The following is a 20,729-nucleotide window of genomic DNA, read 5'->3' as shown; positions in this document are numbered from 1 at the left end:
GCAAGCTGTGTATCAGGTAGGGATAAAAAACAGACTAGATGCCTAGGGAGTGAAACACTGACTTCCTAAGCTGTCCTGCTTTTTGCTGGCAGCTGGGAACACCAGGATCAATACCAGAAAGTTGGGAGAGAGAAAGAGGCCATGAAACCTTGGATCTCCAGCAGAACAATCTCACCACAGACCCTGGTCTTGCCAGCTCCAGCCCAGAGCTCTGGCTGAGTGTACACCAGTGTCTGCACTGCTGTGAGTTCATCAGCAGTTAAGTGCATCTGACCTCAAAGCCCTGCACTGCCTTTACATTTCCCCCTGTCGTAAGCCTTTATCAGCATCTTCTTCCTTAGTTATTCCTCTGTCCATACAGCAAACAGTATCCAAGCAGCAGATGAAATTCAATAACCGGAATTATTAGTCACAGACTCGTCTCTGTCCCTAATATCCAGGAATTACTCTGTCCAAAAGGTCTCCTCTCCAAGGCACCACAACAGTGAAGCCTAGCAGGCTACTCAGCTCCTGCAGCCCACGTGGAGCATCCATGGTGCATGCATTTCACTTGGGCATCTGAAGCCATCACACAGATGATTTTTATCCTCACTAACTGATTCTGCACACCCTCACTCTTGTCCCTTAGCACATTTGTTAACTGCTTTAACATATTTTAATCCCTTGATCTGACTGGAATAGCACCTGAATGAGATTTCAAAGAGCATCTCTGATTTGCAGTCATCCCCCCAAGCCCCTGAAGCGCCATGATTCTCTCATCTGTTATGGAAAAAGGAGATGCTAAGCATCCCAAATCACCAGTCACTATTAGAAACCTTGTCTTCAGCATCTCATTGTAACCCATCTCAGCTCCGAATCAACACGCTGCTTAATGCAGGCACACTCACCATAAGCTCTGGGTATGTTGGCCGCTCTTTGGAATTCTTCTTCAAGCTTTAATGAGACAAAACAAAAGAAGAAAAACATTAAGTGTTACATTCAGTATGCAATTTAAGTGCAGCCATAATATTATACCATGGCAAAAGCAAGGTTTCAAGTCCTTGTGGAGTAAGCCCAACTACTCATCTGTATGTTAAGTGAACAGCTTAGGGCTCGAGGACACCTACAGCCTGCACACAGGCCCGTATCATACACACAAGTGCAGCGAGCTCAAGGTCAAACAAGAGATCCAGGGACACCATATGCACCAGTTAAGGCACTGCCTGTTGCTGGGGCCAGGTGCAATTGGGGTTTTTGGGTGCTATCCAGTAGGCCAGCAACTAAGGGCATGATACAGCCTCCAACCACTGATTGGGAGTGGTGACCGAGTGGCTCCAAAGCACGTGTACAACTGTTTGTTTATCGCTGCGCTGTTATCAGCGGGGACGGTTACATGGGACATCCTTTTTTTCTCCTCTCCTACAACAGATGGCTCTGGAGGGTTGTAGCTGGGAGTTATTTTGGTTCCCCTCCAGCAGAAAATAGCTTTTAAAAGACAGGACGTAATCTCTGCTCGCTTCCTGTCAGTGTATTTAGGGGAAAGACACTTGGAGCGACTTGAAAAGATCTTCACACACGTACACGTCGGTGGCGGGGAAAAGGTGTCACACTGAGCACAACAAAAGTGAGAACCTCGGCGGTGATAAGTCGCTCCTCTGCTGGGATTTGCCGGAGCCCAGAGGAAGCAGAGGACACACACTGAATAGATATTTCCTGCTTGCTGTGTGGAGCGGGCTCGTGTTTAGTGTCATGTTGTGAATGAACAGAGGAACCTAGTAACGATACGTGCCAATAGCGCCGAGCCGAAGGTACGGGATGTGTCACATCCTCTGAGCTCAAAAGCGGCCCAAGCCGCGATGCTAAGGTGAATTTGAAGGTTACGTGTGTCCACAAGCAGGATTCGGGGATAATCCTCTTAATTTAGACCCTCTACAAACAAAAACGCTTCCAGGTTACTAATACCAGGAAATCTGGTGACAAGTTACTGAAATCAATATAAATCTTCAGGAATGATGAGCCCTATTTGGATGTGATCCTGACTCAGCTGTCCAGGGAACTTCCCTGCAGTGGCTACAGGTAATCAGACTTTTGCTGCCCCAGTGGCTATGATTCACTCTGTGACCTCCTGAGACTGAGACAGACCTAAGCCAGGCCAACCACAGCACACTGAGTTGATGTGACCTTGATCAGCATCAGAAGAAACTCTCAGACTCCAATGACACAAAACTGCAGCCAAAATTCACTTTTCCAAGCCCATGCCACTCCACTGGTACCAAGGGATCTTCAGTGATCCTTCAGGATGGGATTTCCAAGGAGAGGAGCCTCCACACGCTCCCTAAGGCTTTCAAGACGACAGCGGGGTCATTCTCACTGCAGCCATCACGATATCTTACTCCTAAATCAGCCCACGGCTATAGCTGCAAGACGCCGTGCTTGCAGAAGCAAAACATTCAGTGGGGAACAACAGCCTGCCTGGCACAAACAGGCAGCTTTGCAATAACAAGAAGCGAGCCAGCAGCACGGGAGAAAGGCAGCTGGTCCAAAATCACAGCGTGGGCCTCGCAGAAAAACAGCAGGCGTTTTGAGAGAGGGTTTATTCCAAGCTCCCACCTCGCGCAGACACAGAGCAGTGTGGGCACGGGCAGGTATTCCCCAGCGCAGGTCAATGTGCGGCTCATCACAAGGACCTCAAAGACACGTTTGAACAAGACTCCAAGGAATCCGCACGTCCGTACTTAAGAGTCCTGGGGCAGGAGTGGCTGATAATCCCCTTCCTGGGTCGCAGCAGAGCCATCCGGGCTGGGTGCCCTGATGCTGGCGGCTCGGGAGCAGTCTCACATGTCTCTGTGTTTGTGGATGTGCTGTCCTCTCCTGGCCACCACGCAACCCCCCCATCCACCTGCCAACTTGGCAAGCCGCGGATGGCACCGCAGCGCCTGGAAAATAGAAGCGCCTCCCAGGCGGTTTCCAGGGAAGCTGCAGGGAGAAGCAGTCAGGAGCCGCGGGGCCGCTGCCAGCTCTCTGCTGAACCGTAGGACGAGGGCAGCTGCGAGCCTCCTCGGGTGCTGGGAGAGCCTGTGCTTCCATGCAGCGCTCGCAACCTCCAGACAGCACGCATCTGCTCCAGCCCTTTTCCTACGCCGCAGCCAAACTCTCCCGCTGCTTCCAGCTCTGAGTCCCATGGCAAGCAGCGCAGCAGCCGGAGGGCCCTGGTAGCTGCTAACGGGGGCCACCATGGGGCTAACTCTGCCCTTAGAGCCGTGTATCCCATGGGAGCAAGAGGACGCAGCCATTCTGTGTCCTACTCCTGTCCCTGCACCAGCCATGGGATATGAGGGATCCATCAGACCTCTGTGCCTGCATTGTCCATGCTGCCAGCCCAGCCGCAGACACCCCATGCTGACGGAAAATGGATTGAGAAAGACTCCTAAACCCCTTCCTCCTCTATGTCCCCTCCAGGCCTGTCCTTTATCACCTCAAGCAGGGAAGATGCCCACAGCCACCATCACCAGTGCTCTGGCAAAGGCACAGCACCAAGCCCCAGCCTGCCCCTCATGGTTCAGTGAGGACATGAAGGTCCATCCCTTCCCCCGGGGAGGATGCTTTGATCAAAAGCTTGGGTTGCACCCTAAGGGGGTGCCTGTGGGGATAGGGATGCCAGAGGCACCACATCCGCCCCCCAGCCTGGCAGAGGAGCGCAGGGCAAGGCCGGGTAAGGGCAAGGGAGCACTTTACCATTGAGAGGTAAAATCGACGAACTCCGCTGAGAACTTCTCCGCCGGGAGCTGCGGCGATGGCTCCTCCACCACCTGCTTGAGCTGCTGGAATGGCGTCCCCCAGGAGTCGTAGGGAAAGCGCAGGATGGCCAGCTCGATCTGCAGAGACACAGCCAAGCCTCACCCCACAGCATCTCGCCCTCCTTCCCCATACATTCCCCATGTGCCCATCCTGGGTGTGTTATATAGGCACAAACACATGGTGTTTCCTCACCCCACTTGGCCACCACATCTTGTTTAACCTCTTCCATACGGGACAGGGTGGAGGAGACCCATCAGTCTCCGTATGCAATACTCTGCTGTTAGGCTTGGGAAAGGTTTGAAGTTAAAACCAATGCCACATCTCAAAGGATAACTGTGCTTTCAAATGGCTTTGCAAGCAGATGGATTCCCCCTAAACGCTGCGTGGGAGATGCCACCCATCCCTCCTCTTCTGAGGGGGACTCTGCTAATTGCAAAGTGTTGGGAGTGTTTTTCTGTGCTTTGAAAGCCAACCTGCTCCAAGGCGACAGGCGCCTTCGCCTTAGCCCATGCTGCCATCTCCCGGCAGCCCATCGCCACCACATCAGGGCTGTCCCCACCAGTGGCACCCCACAGGCGCAGCCGAAGACGGCGCTCCATCCTGCTCCCTTCCAACCCTGTGGAAAGCTTGTTTCCCGTTCCCACCCCATCACCTTCCCAGGGAACCGATGCCAGTGTTAGGGGGGGTATGGGGAGGAAAATGAACCCAAAAGCAACATCGAACCCTTTTGGCTTCACTGTGAGCCTCCAGGTCACCCTACCATTGTGATCCCCAGGCTCCAGATATCAGATTTGACGCTGTAACCCTTCTGGTTCAGCTCCGGGTTAATTCTTTCAGGCTGTGAACAGAGGCAAAGGTGGCTGAGGAACATGGATGGCACCAGTGCAATGCCATCGCCCAGGGCTCACCGACCACAGATGGGTCTCTGAGGGTGACAGACCAGGACCACACCTGGCCCATGCCACCAGCTTGCTCCCTTGGTCGTGATGGGGCCAGATCTAGTGCCACGGTGAAACGGGTCACCAGAAGCAGTTGGTACCTGCTCCAGGGATTGAGGTGTTGGAGCTCAGGGAACAGGGAGCAAGCCCCAGTTCTCCTGCCTTGTTTTCACCCTGCGCAAGGGCTGCACAGAGGGCGAACCCTGAACAGCAGCTCCCAGGAGGAGTCTGAGGAACCCAATCCCTGGGGACTGCTTTTCCTCCCCGATGGAAAGTACTATTGTCCCCACAGGGCAAACAGCAAAAATGCAGCACAGAGTAATTACAGAGCCTTCCCCAAGGTCACCGGGACATGATAAGGCAGCAAGAAGCTGTGCCCAGGAGATATGATCTGACCCAGGAGATCTGCCTCTCCTCTCTGCCCCTTTATGAGTAACTTCAGGGATTCATCTTCCAAAACAAGTCCCCGGAACACATGCCGGAGACTGATCCTTCCCCCTTTCGGATGACCCGATGCCCAGGCTCATGTTCCTCAGCCCTCACACGCAGCTCAACTTACAGCCATGTAGGGTTTGCATCCTGCATCCATGGTTTTAGCAACCGAGTCGACGAGGTAACCGCTAATGCCAAAATCGCACATTTTCACCTGCCCCTGCGTATTGATCAACACGTTAGAGGGCTTTACATCTGCAAGAAGGAACACATACCACAGTCACTGTCACGCACGGGTGGCTGTGCCAAGCCAAAACAAGCCAGAGAGCTTCCTAGCAGCAGAGGGCACCAAAGGTGTCCAGGCAAAGCCCTGTGCTCTGTGCACGCCAGGAACCCGCTGGCTGCGGGTACTGCAAGTTCAGGTGACAGTCTCATGGCCTGTCATATGTTCTGCAAGTGGCCCTTCCCTTGCAGACTCCTCTCTCTGATCTGGGGAAGCAGGAGGTATCCCTGCACGTAACCATCCTGCATACCCCATGGATATATCCCATGTTTGCAGGGGAACAGCTCATCGGGGCTGAGGGCATCTGCAGGGGATGTCTGGAGCTCTGGCAAGTCCCCAGGTGGATGTGGTCCAAGGAAAAACCCATAGGGAAAGGATGAGGAATGGCCAGGAAAGGGTGAACAGGAGCAGCGGGGAAGGAGGGAGCAGTAAAATAAGACAAGGATCAAGATTTCAGAAGTGGCCTCTAATTTTAAGGATACCAAGCTTGCAGGCAGTGTGAACAGCAGCAGGCGTGTGGGTGCTCCACACCTTATGGAAATCAGGCCAGTGTCTCATCTATTTATTACTGCCAGATTTATCCGCTTCCCATCACGGCCTTATAATCCTTGGTGCGTTCACACTTGCATCACGCTCACGAAGGCAGTTAAAATCACCAACAGAAAGGGAAATTAGGGCTTAGGAAGAAGCTCTCTGATATCCATGAGAGCATGGAGGTGCTCTCCTGCACAGCAGGCAGTCACTCCCTGTGAGGCTAATACCAGAGGAAATCTCAGCACAGTGCAGGTAGCACTCTCTCCTCTTATCCCAGCACTGATCCTCAAAAGGCAGCAATCCTTCCCCTGTTGCCACCCAGGGATAAGAGGTCTCTTCCGCAAGAGGGTCCTCTGTCTACATGGGATAGACTATTAAATAGCAGTGCTGAAACACCATCTGAATCTGCTTTTGAGACCTGCCTATTCCAACTGGATGATTTATAGTTCATTAACATCTGCTCTCTAATCAGCATTTTGCATTCAAAAGCCTCAGGTTGCTGAGCTCCTCACCCATCTGTTACTATGCTGAAATACGACAATTTTCAGTGGAAATCAAACAAGTAAACAGAAATCCAGAAACCGAGCAGCATTTCCCACCTACTGTCAAGGATACGGAAGGCAGAAACAACCCCCAGCCACACGCAGAATGTACAGTAGGTGTCTGCAGGATAGAGCTGAACTCTGCTCCTTCAGATGGTCCTCTCCCTGGCAGTCACACTCTCCAGAGAGGGCTTTTTCCTCCTCATGACATCGAAAATGACCCTTTTAAACTAAAGGTGTCAAGCAGCAACACTGCAAATTGGTTTCTTGCTAAGAGTGTTCACAGCATCTTTGAGATGCTTTAGAGGGGAAAACGTCAGAAGAGTTTTAGGAGGGTATTTACGACTTCACTTGAGGCTACTTTAGGTACCACGCTCTTCTGCCCCACCAGTGCTTAGGGAAGCTCACAGAAGGGGATGAGGATGGTTAGATCCCTACATGAGGCATCACTCTGGCATCTCCCACTGCACATCAACATGGAGCCATCAAGCTAGGGGAGAAGCCTTCTCAAACCTGATCCAAAGCCCACCAAGGTGAGAAGGAGAAGTATGGTTTAATATTGCAGAGGTGCTAAAGCAGACCGTGGATTTAGACTGTGCATTAAGGAAATACAACCCAGGGGGAAAGAGCCCATTCTCTGCCTGCACCATCAGGGAAAACATGGGAACCAGCATGCAGTTTTCAAAGAGCAAACACAGCTGATACTTCCTCTGAGTAGGTTTTGCTACTCATGAGGTGCTGGGGAATATTTTTGCTGCCAAAAGCCCATTTTCTCTTAGGTATTTTGGGAGCCCTGTGCCTGGGCACAACCCAGCCCCTGCAAGGCTGCAAGCACATGGCGCAGCGCAGACAGACACCAGCATGGTCATGGCTGTGTGCTTGGCTCTTACCTCTGTGGATCACGGAGAGCTTACTGTGTAGATGTTCTAGTGCTTTTACGATCTGAAACAACAAATCTGGAGTGAATCACAGCTGGCAGCACCATGAGGAGGAGGAAACGCTATTGGGCATCACCCACCCCATCCTCACCAGACCTGCCTGGAGGAAAGGAAGTACATCTCCTGCAAGTCCTGCACCATCACAGCAGCTTGAGGTGATGATGGGTACCCAGGAATCTCCCAGGACCCTAATGAGAAGGCAAAAGAGCTGCAGGGCCCTCCCACACCTAATGCTGTGCCACCTCTCAATTATGTCTATAGGCACACTCTGGCTTACTCATGGCTTATACAAACCATCACCACAGGACCAGATGCTAGAAACCAGCTAGGAATGTCCACATGGGCTGGCCCATGGACCATGCTCTTCCTGATGCAAATACAGCAGGGAGCTTGGGTCATACAGAACTTGGCTTAGAAGATAAACACCCTTTCCCTTCCTCTTCACAGAGACACTAATCCCACAGCTAATACTAATAACTAATACTCACAGAGACAGCTATTTTCCCTAGGATGTCCTCAGGAATCGTCAGGCCTTTGTCAATGACATGTTTGTAGAATTTGTCCAGTGAGGTATCCATCAGCTCCATGCAAATCCACACATCCCCCTGGAGGATAAAGCAAGCAAACAGCTGCTTACTGGAATGAAGCATCCTTTCCTTTCACGTGTAAAGGTCTCCTTTGGCACTTGCCCTTTGCTGGCCTGTTCGCCTTTTCCCTGTCTTTTAAAACTCACTCAGTAAAACTCTACTGGGCTTTCTCTTCCCCTCTCCTCCAGCTGGAATTAAGTGCTGTTCACCTTCATTACCATTTAGAGGTAGTGAAGTGATTTAGGAGCCCAGAAAGTTATCGGGACTGAGGCTCCTATGTGTTCAAGTCACTGCAATTGCTCAGACAGGACAAGTTCAGCTCTGCAGAGCTATGCTTAAAGCTCCTCAATACATCTTGTCTATTTTTCCTCCATGTGGCTTTCACATTGCAAGTCAGGACAACATTAACACTAATGGACCAGGCTGTGTGTTGGTGTCCTCAGCACCAGCCATCCCCATCACTCAAACTCACCATCAAGCCCCAACAACTCAGCACAGGGATCTCAGACATGCTTGGCACTAGGGCTTGGCTGCCTCTTCCTCACATGAGACTACTTCTCTCTTTGCTCAGCACGAAGTAACTGCATGTGACAGATCCTTAGGCCAGGACTAAGCAAATCCATATTGCACCACATATAGATGGAGATTAAACCCCTGGCACTTGGTGGGGAGTTTAGGCATGGGAATTCAGAGCCTGGGAGCAGCTCCAGTCTCCCAGGGGCAGCACAGCTGATTTCCAGGATGCCATACCTCTCGGAAAAGTGCCCCGTAAAAGGTGACAGTGAAGGGGCAATCTACCGTCCTCATGGAGATATCCAGATCCATCAGTAACCTCTTCTGCTCCTGGCTGTTCACTGTGGCTCGGATCCGCTGGAAGACGAAGCAGTTTAGCATCGGCTGTAAGCACCTCCATGCCACAGCCATACCCATGCTGTGCCTTGACATCACTCCTTTACTCTTTTAGCACACCTCTTTGTGTTACCCTTTTTGACACCTCTCAGCCCGAACTGCAGGTGATTTTGCTCTTCCCTGCAAACACCACTCTTTGCAACAGCCAAAAGTCCCTGTGGCTTGGGAGAGGAGAAATGCGCAGGAATCAGCTTCTAGGCTGGTGAAGCCTGTGACTTTCAGAGATGCTTTGGACATCTCTTTACATCAACAGACTTGGGTGATGTCTACTGCATGAGAGAGGGCTCCAGCCCTGCACCCAGACCCCTTAGCTTTGGAAAATGGGCATTTCCCTGTCTCCCAGGGAAAGAAAATTAACTTAATCAATTAAATTTATAGTACGTTATTCTGTACCATTACAGTTAATGTGCAGAGCCCTGAATCTGAGGGTACATCTGCATTAGAAAATATGCACATTTACAAAGTGATGGCAAATAGCTTGTAAAGTCCTAGTGAAAACAGGAATATTGTAGACATAGGTGCATGCACTGCAACGCTGGAAACACACGGAGCATCATGCGGTCAAAACACACCCCTTTTCTTGGTTAAATGGCCCAAATCTACCTCATCATAGGATTTCATAAAGAAAGCAGTAAATCTCAGTAAAGGCATGCATCAGAACAAGCGACATTAGACATGTGCACCAATGAGAGCATCCACACACGACAACTCGGACAGAAAGCACCTCAGAGGCTCACTCTACCTTCACTGCCATGATCTGCCCGCTCGGCATGTGCCGCATCTTCTCCACCACCCCGTATGCACCTCGTCCCAGCTCGGAGATGGGCTCCAGGTCATCAGCTTTCACCTCAAAGTTCTGTGAGGGAATGAAACATCAGTGCAAAGGTGGCTGCTGTGCATATCTGTTACGCAAGGAGTGAAACAGCCCTGAAATCTAGCCCTGTTTGGCAAATAAATTCACTTCTGTGCATCCCCCTCCCTATCGGTGTTCACGAGGATAGAAACAAATCATGGTCCTCAGAGGCTGCCAGGAGATTAACTACAATGTGGTAATTAGCAGAGTTCTGATTAGGATGTGCTTCCTAATAGCACAAGCAGGGAGCCTGTGTTGAGGAGCATCCTGAGCATCGTGGGCGCAGGAAGGACCATCCCATCGATGGGATGCTCCCCTCAGCACCCGAGTGCTTATTCCACCCCCTTCAGCTGCAGTACTTTCAGCTTCCTCATCCTCAAAGGGCTGGGATGGAAAACACCACATCAGATTCATCCCCAGGAATCACCTTGAGGCTTTTATTCCTTCTACCCTCCTACAAACAATCACGGAAGTATCTCTATGTTTTTTGAGGCTTGTAAAAGCTTAATTCTCCAGACCTGCAGACAGGCCACATACCAATGACTGTGCTCCATTTTTAAACCATGGATGATTTATTTTCTCTAGCGTTCGAGATCTCTTTCTCCTGGCCTTACACAGAGGGTGACTTTGTTTGCAGCCCTGCATCCTAACCTGCCCTTCTCCCTTCTGCTGCGATATTGTGCAGCAGCTCTATTTTTTGCTTCATATTATTTTTGGATGTTTAAGAAGTGCCTTTGCTCCTAAACCCAACCATTCCGTTTGCCCAGCGCACGACCACATCAGTCAATCATCCTACAGAAAGACGCCAGTTATAATGAACCGATTCACGGCGCAAATCCCACATCGCTTTCTGCTGGCACAGCAGAAATAAACCCTGCAGCCTCAGCTGTGCTGGCTGGGGATGCCACAGCGTGCAGGGCCACACACTGCATTACTGTGTCATTCCCTCGCAGCTCCATCGCCTGCAAAAGGAGCCCTGGCTCACAGTTATGTGCAACAGGAGGGATTGAAGCATCTCTGCCTGCCTGACACTGCTCCCGCTGTTCAACGAGACCCTCTCCAAAGAAGCACTTTGGTTCTCTCAAGGCCACTCTTCAATTTAGCAGCAAAGGGAGAGGAGGGAAAGTGGCTTTCCCTAGGGATGAGGGGGGAGTGTAGAAAGGCTGGTGGAGCACATCCTAAAGCAACTTGGCTGGATGGTTAGGGAAATGCAAACCACTGGATGCCAGTCCCTCCGAGATAGCCACATATCTGTGTCTGTCAAGCTGAGCTCTGGGTTGTATGAGTGCTTTTCTCTTTGCACCATCCAACACGGGCTCTCTGCCTCTGTGCATGGAGCCTTTTTGGAGTGCCTGAGCCTTTCCCCATCCCTAGGACTGCAGGGGAGAAATTATTTTCTTGGAGTGGGTGCCTGCTCTAGCAGCAGGCATTTTCTGTGCCTCAGTGCTGCACCATTTTGCTCCAGAGGCATCTCACACTCTTTCCACCTTCCTGCCCCTGTTCCATGCCAGGGAAAATACAAAAATCCAAAATGAAAGGAAAGCATCCCAAGATACAGGCGTTAGAAACCACTATTAGCATTTCACTCCATGCATTAACTCGCCGACGCCAAGGCCTATCTTTACACCTAATACATGTACTGCCTAGCTTTAAAATGCTTTTATGAATGCTGCTGTGCTGTTTTCTCCTATCAAAATAGCTGTTTTGTTCTTCCCTGCTATTTTCTCAGACCATCAGGTGACTGGTTCCCATGCTGTCACAAGGATTTGCTTCCAGGACAGGAAGATCTACCCTGAGTTAGACTCCTGATGAGACAGCCTTCAATATTAGCGAAGGGAAATACATTTAGTTAAATCCCTTTAAATCAGCAAAGGAACTGATAGAGGAGAAAAGTCTGCTGTTAGCAATCCCCTCATTTTATGACTGTTATTTCCAGGGGATTGGCTGGAATAATAAGGCAAGGAAGGAATTTCCCAGGTGGAAAGCATGAAGGGGACGGAGGAGTCACAGGATGCAAAGGGTGGATGTTTGGGGACACGTTCATCAGAGCAGTGACAACCCGCAGGTCACTCTTCTCAGCTTTTACTCATCCAGCAACAGCCTTCCATTTCAAGCTTTTAATAGCTGGTGTTTATTAATCTGCCTTCTTCTGTGGGGCTGAAGTTAAGCAATCCCACAGGCAGCCAGCACCAGAGCAGCCAGCCCAGGGTGGTCACCGGTCCCCAGAGGTCTTCTTCTCACCACAACTCCTAGTCTTACCTCCTCACCAATAGAGATGCAAGCTTTGGAGTCTAGATCTCTGGGTGGCCTGCAAAGGAGAAAAGGGAAAAGATGTTAAATGTTCCTTACAAAGATCTTGTTTCCCTCAATGGGTAAATACAACCTCCATGGCCGTCCCCTCACACCTTCAGGCCAGCAGCCCTCACAGCCTAAGCAGTCTCCTAGCTTTGCAGGATCAACAGATAGAGCCAACATCCACAAAGTCACCCCAAAAAGGGGTCAGGAAGGAAGCTGCTGGAATTGGCTTTTCTCACATCCAACTTCCCCATGCAGGAACCCAGAGAGATTCATTGCGAAAGACAAGCCAGGTACAAGCACCAAATCTCTGCCAGCCTGTATGAAAAATGGATTAAACGGGCATAAAGGTCTAAAACCCCTGTAAATGATTACCCAAGTCACACAGCATGGGTTAACAGGCTAATAAAAGCCAGTCCTCAAGGAAGCAAGGAGAGCCAAGCAGGCAGGAGTTGCACAAATGGCCTTAAAAACACAGGGATTTCTTTTGCAAGGCTCGGTATGTAGGGAAGGGGATGCATTTTTATGCCCTGACCAAATGGATGTTATTCAAACTGGGTGGCCAAAGTGCCACACCAATTAAAATTGGGTGCCTATTATGATTTTTCCTTTTCCTGGGCACATCATTAAGCAGCACATGAGACATGTCCACAGGCAGTGCTGGGTTAGGGCGATGGGCTGAGATCCTGTGGTTATACGTGGGGCTACAAGAGAAATACAAGGACTGTTAAGCTATTATCCTCCCTAACGATGCCAGTATTAACCCAGGCATTTTGCCCCTGCTCCTTGCGAATGGTCCCTGTTATCCATAAGGGTCCCTGTTATCCATAAGGGTCCCCGTTATCCAGACCTACAAGCTCAAGCCCTCACGGCGCAGGCACCGCAAAGGCTGGAAGGCAGCTGGGGCTCGTGGTTTTCTTTTCATTCTGCCTTAGTGCTTGCAGACTTACGTGGAGCTTGTCTGTGGTTGCTCGAATGCTTCTTTAGGAATTTTCAGCCCAGGGTTTCTCTTCTTGCCTGTGAAACAAGAAAGAGGCAGAATTAAAGAAAGGCGCTTTCCCGTTGCTGTTGTTGGGTTGTTTTGGTTTCATGTGCAAAACACAGCTTGTCTATATTTGTTGACCTTATTTAACATAAATGCCCGGCCAGGCTGGTGGTGCTGTCTCAGGGCACAGAGTTCAAAACATAAAGTGCCTTTGTTCAGTAACGCTTCATTTAGACCTGCAAGGTCTGGCTGCCAACTTGGTACAGAAAGCAGGCAAGGGCTCTGGCAAAGGCAGGCCATGTGAAAATGCAAAGTGAAAGGTATTTCTCCTTCGTCAGCCCTACCCACGTAGAATCCCTTAAAACGTTCCTTAGATTTTAAACCATTTCAGATACAGAACGGCAAACCCTGGCAGGAATAAAGACCTTTTTGAAGCTGAAAGTCCAGAATCGGATCCTGATTCTGTTTAAATGGATGCTTCACCTCTTGGTCATTAAAGTTATGCAAACCCAGCAAAAAACTAAAGCAGAATTAAGTTTGCAGGCTTCAAAGCTGTTTGTTTCTGTTCACACTGACCAGCCAAGCTTCTCTGTGCTGGACGAAGCTCAAGCTCTGAAGTAGTTCAAATGCAGGCTCTCCTGTAAAGGGGGTCCAAGCCGGCAGACACAAGAGCCAGGCAGACTAGAGAAACACAAGAACCTTTTTATGGCTAAACATATACAGCCACATTTCAGCACGGGGTTTTGAATTCATGGGTAAAATCACCTGGAAACATAAGTCATGTCACCAAAACCCCAAGGTAAACATCTGGCTGTCTGCCTGTGTAATAAAACCCCTGGTCCCCAAAAAAGGCACAAGCATCTAATTTAGGCATTAAACATTTTTAACCTAACAATTTATATCAATTACAGTCTTTCTTTTAAGCATCAGTTTTACCCTCTATTCCTAACACTCTCAAACTTCACCTACACATGTTTGAGTTTATTTTTCCTCTTGACACAAACTCATGCCAATAGATGTCTGTGCACCCCAGTGCTGGAGGGATGCTAGTTCAAAGTGCAGGCACCCAGAACTGAAAATGACCTTTCCAAAGCAATTAGTCAATTCAGATGGACAATTCTTTCTCTTCCCAATCTTTCCTTTTTGCCTTGTCTGCTCCAAAAGACAGGATCTTTTAGAAAAGAGTCATTCCAGGATGAGACAGGCAGCAGCAACCCAGCTGATACCTCGTGGGAAAAGCATCTATTGCAAGCCATGGTGCACACTCGCTGTTGGGATCAGAAATCAACAGAGCTGCAAATTCAGGAAAGAAAAGGAAATAAGAAAAGACAATTCTCTGCTCCAAGGAGCTTCCAGTCCAACACAACAAAAGGCAAATAAAAGAAGGAAGGTCACCCAGAATCATACAGAATAGGTCTTGGTTTTCCCAAGAGGTAAAAGCTGGTCTGTAAGGAAGTAAGTGACACTCTCAGAACAAGTGGAGGCATTTCTATTTAGCAGAGATGTTCTTTGCCCCTTTTCCTTCTGGTTTTCTCACTTATACTACAAAGGTCTCTAGCAGGCACAACAGAGAAGCAGGCTCTGCTGTGCCACATGCTCCAGATACCCTTTCCCAAGCCGTGCCAATGTACATCGGATCTGACAGGATGCTAAATGGGTACCGGTGTTCTTGATGTTGTCATGTTTTGGCTAAAAATGGAACCTCAAAAACGCAGGTCTTGCAGTGCAGGCAGACAAAAACCCCTGTTTCTCTGGGAAGGCCCAAGTCTGCCATCCCAGTGACATCTCTGTCTCCAACAACCTGCCTGCATTCTCTCGCAGTTCAAGCAAACAAGACAACCACGGGCACAAGAAAGCAGTAGCTCCATCCTGATTTTGGACATGGAAATCAATACACAGAGATTTACTGACTTGCCCATGCGAGAAGGAGCTGCCTCGTTAGCTCCAGAGCTGCATTCCCATTAACACTCACCAGCCATCTCCTGACATACAGCCACACTACCACAATGACATTCACACAGCAACCAAAATCAGAAGACAAACAAGCGCGGATTTCCTCTGTTCTTGCCTTTTGACTTTTTTTTCCTTTATGGATTTGCTTGCGCGATCCCATGCGCTGCACCTGAACCTCAGGAACCTGCTCTCAGCAATGGGAACATGAAAACAAACCTACTGGAAACAAACCTAAGTTGAACGTGAACCAGAGCCGGTTGCACAAGCATCCAATGTTCCCATGGGTCACGAGCGGTGTCAGCAGAAGGAGCAGGGAGCAAACACCAAACCCAAATAAATGTTAAAAGCCTTCCTCCTCCTGGCGAAACAGAGCCTGCACTTTGGGGAGTTTATTTTCCTTGCCTCTTCTTCACGGAATACAATATTTTGAAACTCTGCCATTTTTTGGAGGCACAATCTGTTCGCGTCTTCCAGTTGCCAAGACACAGACACAGTTTAACGCTCTTTGGGGTTTTCTTCTCAACAAAGAAGAAAGCAACAACAGCAGCAAGGATAAAACATGGATCTCATGACGGCACCAGAAGGGATTGCAAATGGGAATTTCCACAGCCAGGACTCGCACCAGCAGCTCCTGTGGGATAAGCACTGCAGGGCAATGCGGGCATCTCCGCACCGCCTCACCACATGGGTATTTAATGTAAGTCTTGGAATGTGATCAGGCAATTTCATGCCTCTCATCTGGATCTGGTGAACTGTTGGAGCTCCTTTTATTACAACGTGCAAAAACCTTGACTTTTGGTCCCTCCAAACCTTCTGGGGACAGTGTCTGCAAGTGTCTTACAGGAGCATCCACAATCCTGGACATGGCACTGCCTTACAACCAGAAGCATGCAGCAGCGCTCAGCATCACTCTACATCAGAGTGCAGGAGCCGGGGTCCCCCCTTGCCCCACCTCCATGGGTCCAGGTCACACGTGCTTGAGGGAGCTTGAGGGAACTCTTCCCCAAAGGCAAACAGTGATGCTTAGAGGCCTTTTTATCTCTAAGAAAAACCCATAATTGGAAGCCCCAAGATAAGTTCTCTTCAGTATTAACTGCCAAGCAAGCACCTCGCTGTCAAAATAACATCCCCCAGTTTACCGTAGCAGACACTGGCTTTGAAAGATGACGCTGTGTTAAATTGCAGTTTGCAGAGAAAGTCATCTGTACAGGAGCTCAGGATGTGGAGGCAGCTTAATAACATACAAAATTGGATGTTACCTGTTCCATCCACCAGAAAACCAGTATTTTCCACAGTGTTTCTATGAATCATTATTATTATTTTTAGCCTTGTTTCCTGAAGAAAATCACCACGTGCGTGCTCCTTGTGGCAAGTGTAAATCCACTGGCCAATTTCAGCCCTTTCTGACGAAGAAATTGAGCTTTTGGAGATTGCAAAGCTGATAAAAATAGGTGTTTAAATAAAGAAGTCCCCAGCTCAAAGGAGGCTGAAGCACAGAAGGAACCCATGGCACACACCAGGCATCCACGTTCAAGATGTGCAGAAGCCGTGCGTGTCTCATACACCAAAATAACAACACAAGACTCAAACCTAAACCAGATAGGGTCTGAGCATCAGTGCAGGGGGTTCACTGTAACTCCTTGGGATTTACAATAAGGAAAACCCCAATGACCTATCATACAAAGCATGATGTCTAAACGTGGCTCCTTTTGCACAAGGTTTGCTATCCTGGTTGATCAACAGATGGGATTGTACATCTGTTCTCCAGCATCCAAAAAGTCTTTCTAATAGCAAAGCAATTACCCGCAGAGAATACTGAACTGACCGTGATAGAGATGTTGCCACCTTTAAAACCCCTCTATGCTTTCTTGGCACTGATGAGGACAGCAGGGACACCAGGAGTTACCTGCAGCACCACCACAGCCTGCCCCATGCATGGGCATAAGCTCATCAGCCCGAGAAAGTCAATGCTGAGAACAAAGTGAGGTCTGAAAGCAGAACTGTAACAGGAGAAAGAAAACCTGACTTAATGAAAACACATTAAACACTTCCCTGTGAAGGTCTTAAACCCAGTTCCTGAGGGAGGGGGGGAAAGTTTAACTTCCAATGGACTTGTTAACCTTTTCCCACCAGCACTGACAGAGCACGCATGGAGATTAATGTTGCTTAGCCCATTCCAATTAGGGCAGCGTTAAATATCGATACTGAAAATTGAAACTTCAAAGTTTCCCACCAGAAGGGTAGGAAGCGTAACAGAGAATAACAAAGAAAGGGAAGACAGAGGAATTCACTGCCCACATACGCTGTAACACAAACCTTCACTTCTGAAGGAAAATCCCATTCCCCGGTCTCCAGACTTCTCATTGCAGTCAAAAACTTCTTATGATATAATCCAAAGTAAATGGTTCCTTGCCACAGAAAGCTCCAATTTCCATCAAAGGATATTAACCAGTTCTGTCATTACCACACTTTATTATTAAAGCTGTGTTCAGTAGCCATATAGCAACAATTTCTTTCAAATAAGGCTTTTTAGCATATAATTTCACAGGTGGAAAAGCCTCTTTCTCCCACTTTTGTAAGAGACAAAAGTGTCTGGTTATTATTCCTGCCTTTCCTAAGGATTTCTTGTCTCATCTCTTGAAAGGTTTCGAAAGCCAAATGATCTGCTCTTCCCCTATCAGCTGTGCTCAACTCCATCTGGAGCAACTGCTGCTGTAGAAGATGTAGAAAGCTCCTATTTAACATCAGTTTCACACAGGATGACCAAAGAGGGGGAATAAAAGTATTTTTTATCAAGTATTAAAGAGCATCTCACAGGTTTATTATTTATGCTTGCAAATTATTAAAGGTGAAGGCACACAGAGTGGTTACAGCTGATACAAACCCATCTTAACAGACATGAGAGTTCAAGGGCGGGTGAAGGACTTGCCCATCCCCTTGGTTCCTCAGTGATCTGCCCCAGCAACAGCTTGTCCTCAAGGTGAAAAGCCTTTAATTCTGCCCAGATGAGTCTCCACCAAGGAACTCCACAAGGATGCCCCAGCCAAGCCTAAGAGCGGGAAGGCCGGGCGCATTCCTGGTGTCCCCACAGTCAAATACTCACTACCTCTAGACTAAACAACAGCCACCGAGCAAAGACACTCGGGATTCCCTGCCAAACTGCTGTGCTCAGTATTCTAATCCATGCAGATAACAAAGTGTATTTTAAATGAGGGAGTCGGAGGGAGAAGCCATGCTGCCCGGCCTCCACTCCAGCTGAAACAGGAATCAAGTCAAAGAGAGCACAAACGGGTGCAAACTCATGGACTAGACACTTCTGGTGGTTTCAGTAGTACAAGTGCATCTTCCCAGAGGCCGCTTGCCATGTGCCCATCCATGGGTTGCTGCGGCATCTCCACAGCCGTGACCACAGTCCTGCATCACCACTGCCTTCTTGCCATGGGCTTCATCAGTGTGAAAGCCTTAGAGCTTTGCCATACAGGCAGTCAAAGTATGGAATCAGATCATGCCTTTTCAATGTAAATGCCTTTGGGACAGATCTGCAGGTGATGAGGAGGCTGTGGTTCGTGACAGTGATTTGGTGGCTAGGGTGGGAAGTTCTCTCAGCACTTTTGCCTCCATGGTTGGGTTGCTGGTCTTGGTAACCCTTTGGTAAAGCTGCATAAAACCACGTTGTGCAATGCTCGAAGCAGGGTGCCAGTGACAGTGTGGCTCAGCTGCACCCACCATCCAGTCTGTAAATGCAGAGCTTTAGCTAAGCCTTGGAGAAAACCAAAAGCTAGGTGTTTATGTAAGCACAGTGACGTGGAAGTGGCCCTGAAAAATCTCTTTTCCAACCCCTTATTAAACCACAGAAGAATAACTTAATGTGCAATAAATTCTTAAAACCTGCTGAAGTTTCAACCAAAGGCCAAGGGAAGAGATGAAGTGGATATTGTGCTTTATTTACCTCTTTGAAACACAATTCATCTGCTCTCTCCTTAGCCCTGTCAATAACAGTGGCAAAGCACCACTGGCTGCTCTTCCATCACTGCCATGAGCATCAGCTGGAGGCAAATAGAGATGCTGTGATTAGGAACATGGTGCGTCCTCTGTGCAGGACAGGGACGCTCCTGCACGTCCTTTATCTGTGTCTGCTCTCGTGGTTGTTTGTAATAACTCCTTGGAAACAGCAAACTTGAAATCTGTTTCCTTAACAACTCGATTCAGGGCTGCTCAGGAGAAGGGAGCTGCAGGCTGGGGCTTTCTTCCCCTCATGTGGATGCTGCAGAGCTGCCGGCTCATTTGGTGGCCACTGGCACATCCAGGTCTGCACACACCTCACTGCTGCCTGCCCCATCCCTGTGCCTGTGTCCACACTGCAACTCACACCTTTATGTCTCAAGAACTGAAGCATTACCTATTTTTCCTTTTGTTTTCCCCCAGGAGCCACAATTTGGGACAGGAAACGGGAAAGGCAAGAGCACTTTTATGACTGTGATGGATTTTGCCAATGCACACTGGAATCAGGATACACATGAAACACTGCACTCATTGCTGATCTCCACTTGGACATCGAGCCACTGACCTCAAGCCTTTGAGTGCAACCCTCCAGCCAATTCCTTATCCACTTGTCTCCTTTCTGGCTCTGACTGACGGCTGAGACACACTGCACTGAGTGAGGAGAACCTGCTCCTAAAAACACCTTGCAAAGACTTAACCAGCCAACACACTGCCCCACATGCAGACAAATTTGCTTTGGCAAAGAGGAGCTGACCTCAGAGCCACAGCCCAGAGGCAGGTACTTTCTTTCCTCAAAGTCAGCATAAGGAATGAAAGTACAGAGACAGAAAACCCCAGCGCTTCCATCTGGAACACCAACAGTAGGAAACCCTGGAACACCAGCACAACTCATGAGCAGATGATGCTGCATTCATCTTCAGTTAGGGGATGATGCTGCATTCATCTTCAGTTAGGGGATGATGCTGCATTCATCTTCAGTTAGGGGATGATGCTGTATTCATCTTCAGTTAGGGGATGATGCTGCATTCACCTTCAGTTAAGGGATGATGCTGCATTCATCTTCAGTTTCAACTCCCAAGGCTCATGAAGATAAGAACATAGCATGACACAGCCTGGGCGCAGCTCACTCAGTGACCTGGATAGTCCCAAACTCCTTGCCAACACCATCAGCACCCACATTGCAATGCTGGAACTGTAACTACTCTCCTGCCCCAGGGTTTCTCTGTCGCAGGGCTCAACTCGCTCCCCTGACTCAATCCTGCAACCTGCAATAAACCCAGGAGAGGCCCCAGTCCAGAGGAGCCAAGCTTTTGCAAGGAGCGACTGAGGTGTGCCCGATGAACCGTGTGGCAGAGGTTGTGCAACGCCTGCTTGGATCACACCGGGGTTATTTGTGTCCCAGGGGCTGTCTGTGCTGCAAGAGCCAGTTGTGTTTCCTGACGTAGCTCAGCTCTGCCGAGGCACAAACACGACACAGACAAAGCTCTTCAGCAAGGTAAAATCACAAGGTCAGCCCTTGGTGCCTGCCTCAATAGCAGCCTCCAGCAGGAGACAGTTCGGTGGTGGAAGCTCTGAACAGCACAAGAACAGAAGAAGGTGTAGCAGAAAAGCTTTGCAATGGGGACTCCAGCAGCATAATATCTGGATCCTGCTGCGCAGAAGCATACAGAAATGTCACCAAACTGTGCAAATATCAGAACC

At 49.1% G+C, this 20,729-nt stretch overlaps 2 protein-coding genes across 5 annotated transcripts in view; both read right to left on the bottom strand.

Moving 5' to 3' along the window:
- The window catches only part of KCNJ16 (potassium inwardly rectifying channel subfamily J member 16), a 230,093-nt gene that overhangs the window by 181,708 nt on the left and 27,656 nt on the right, over window positions 1-20,729 (bottom strand). The window lies entirely within an intron of this gene.
- Window positions 1-20,729, bottom strand: part of MAP2K6 (mitogen-activated protein kinase kinase 6) — a 55,229-nt gene that overhangs the window by 18,609 nt on the left and 15,891 nt on the right. For all 4 annotated transcript variants that reach the window (XM_057418627.1, XM_057418629.1, XM_057418626.1 and 1 more), the window contains exons 2-11: window positions 13,039-13,105; window positions 12,053-12,101; window positions 9,683-9,796; window positions 8,782-8,901; window positions 7,933-8,049; window positions 7,397-7,448; window positions 5,275-5,402; window positions 4,538-4,615; window positions 3,715-3,854; window positions 888-933 (exon numbers count right to left, since the gene is read on the bottom strand). In XM_057418627.1, coding sequence (XP_057274610.1) covers window positions 888-933; window positions 3,715-3,854; window positions 4,538-4,615; window positions 5,275-5,402; window positions 7,397-7,448; window positions 7,933-8,049; window positions 8,782-8,901; window positions 9,683-9,796; window positions 12,053-12,101; window positions 13,039-13,105 — 911 coding nt within the window. The remainder of the gene's footprint in view (window positions 1-887; window positions 934-3,714; window positions 3,855-4,537; window positions 4,616-5,274; window positions 5,403-7,396; window positions 7,449-7,932; window positions 8,050-8,781; window positions 8,902-9,682; window positions 9,797-12,052; window positions 12,102-13,038; window positions 13,106-20,729) is intronic.

This window comes from Pezoporus wallicus, unplaced genomic scaffold (assembly GCF_028554395.1).
Source record: "Pezoporus wallicus isolate ANWC-B61680 ecotype Strahan unplaced genomic scaffold, APGP_CSIRO_Pwel_v1 contig_3710, whole genome shotgun sequence".
NCBI lineage: Eukaryota > Metazoa > Chordata > Aves > Psittaciformes > Psittacidae > Pezoporus > Pezoporus wallicus.
This window is presented reverse-complemented; position numbering and strand designations above follow the sequence as displayed.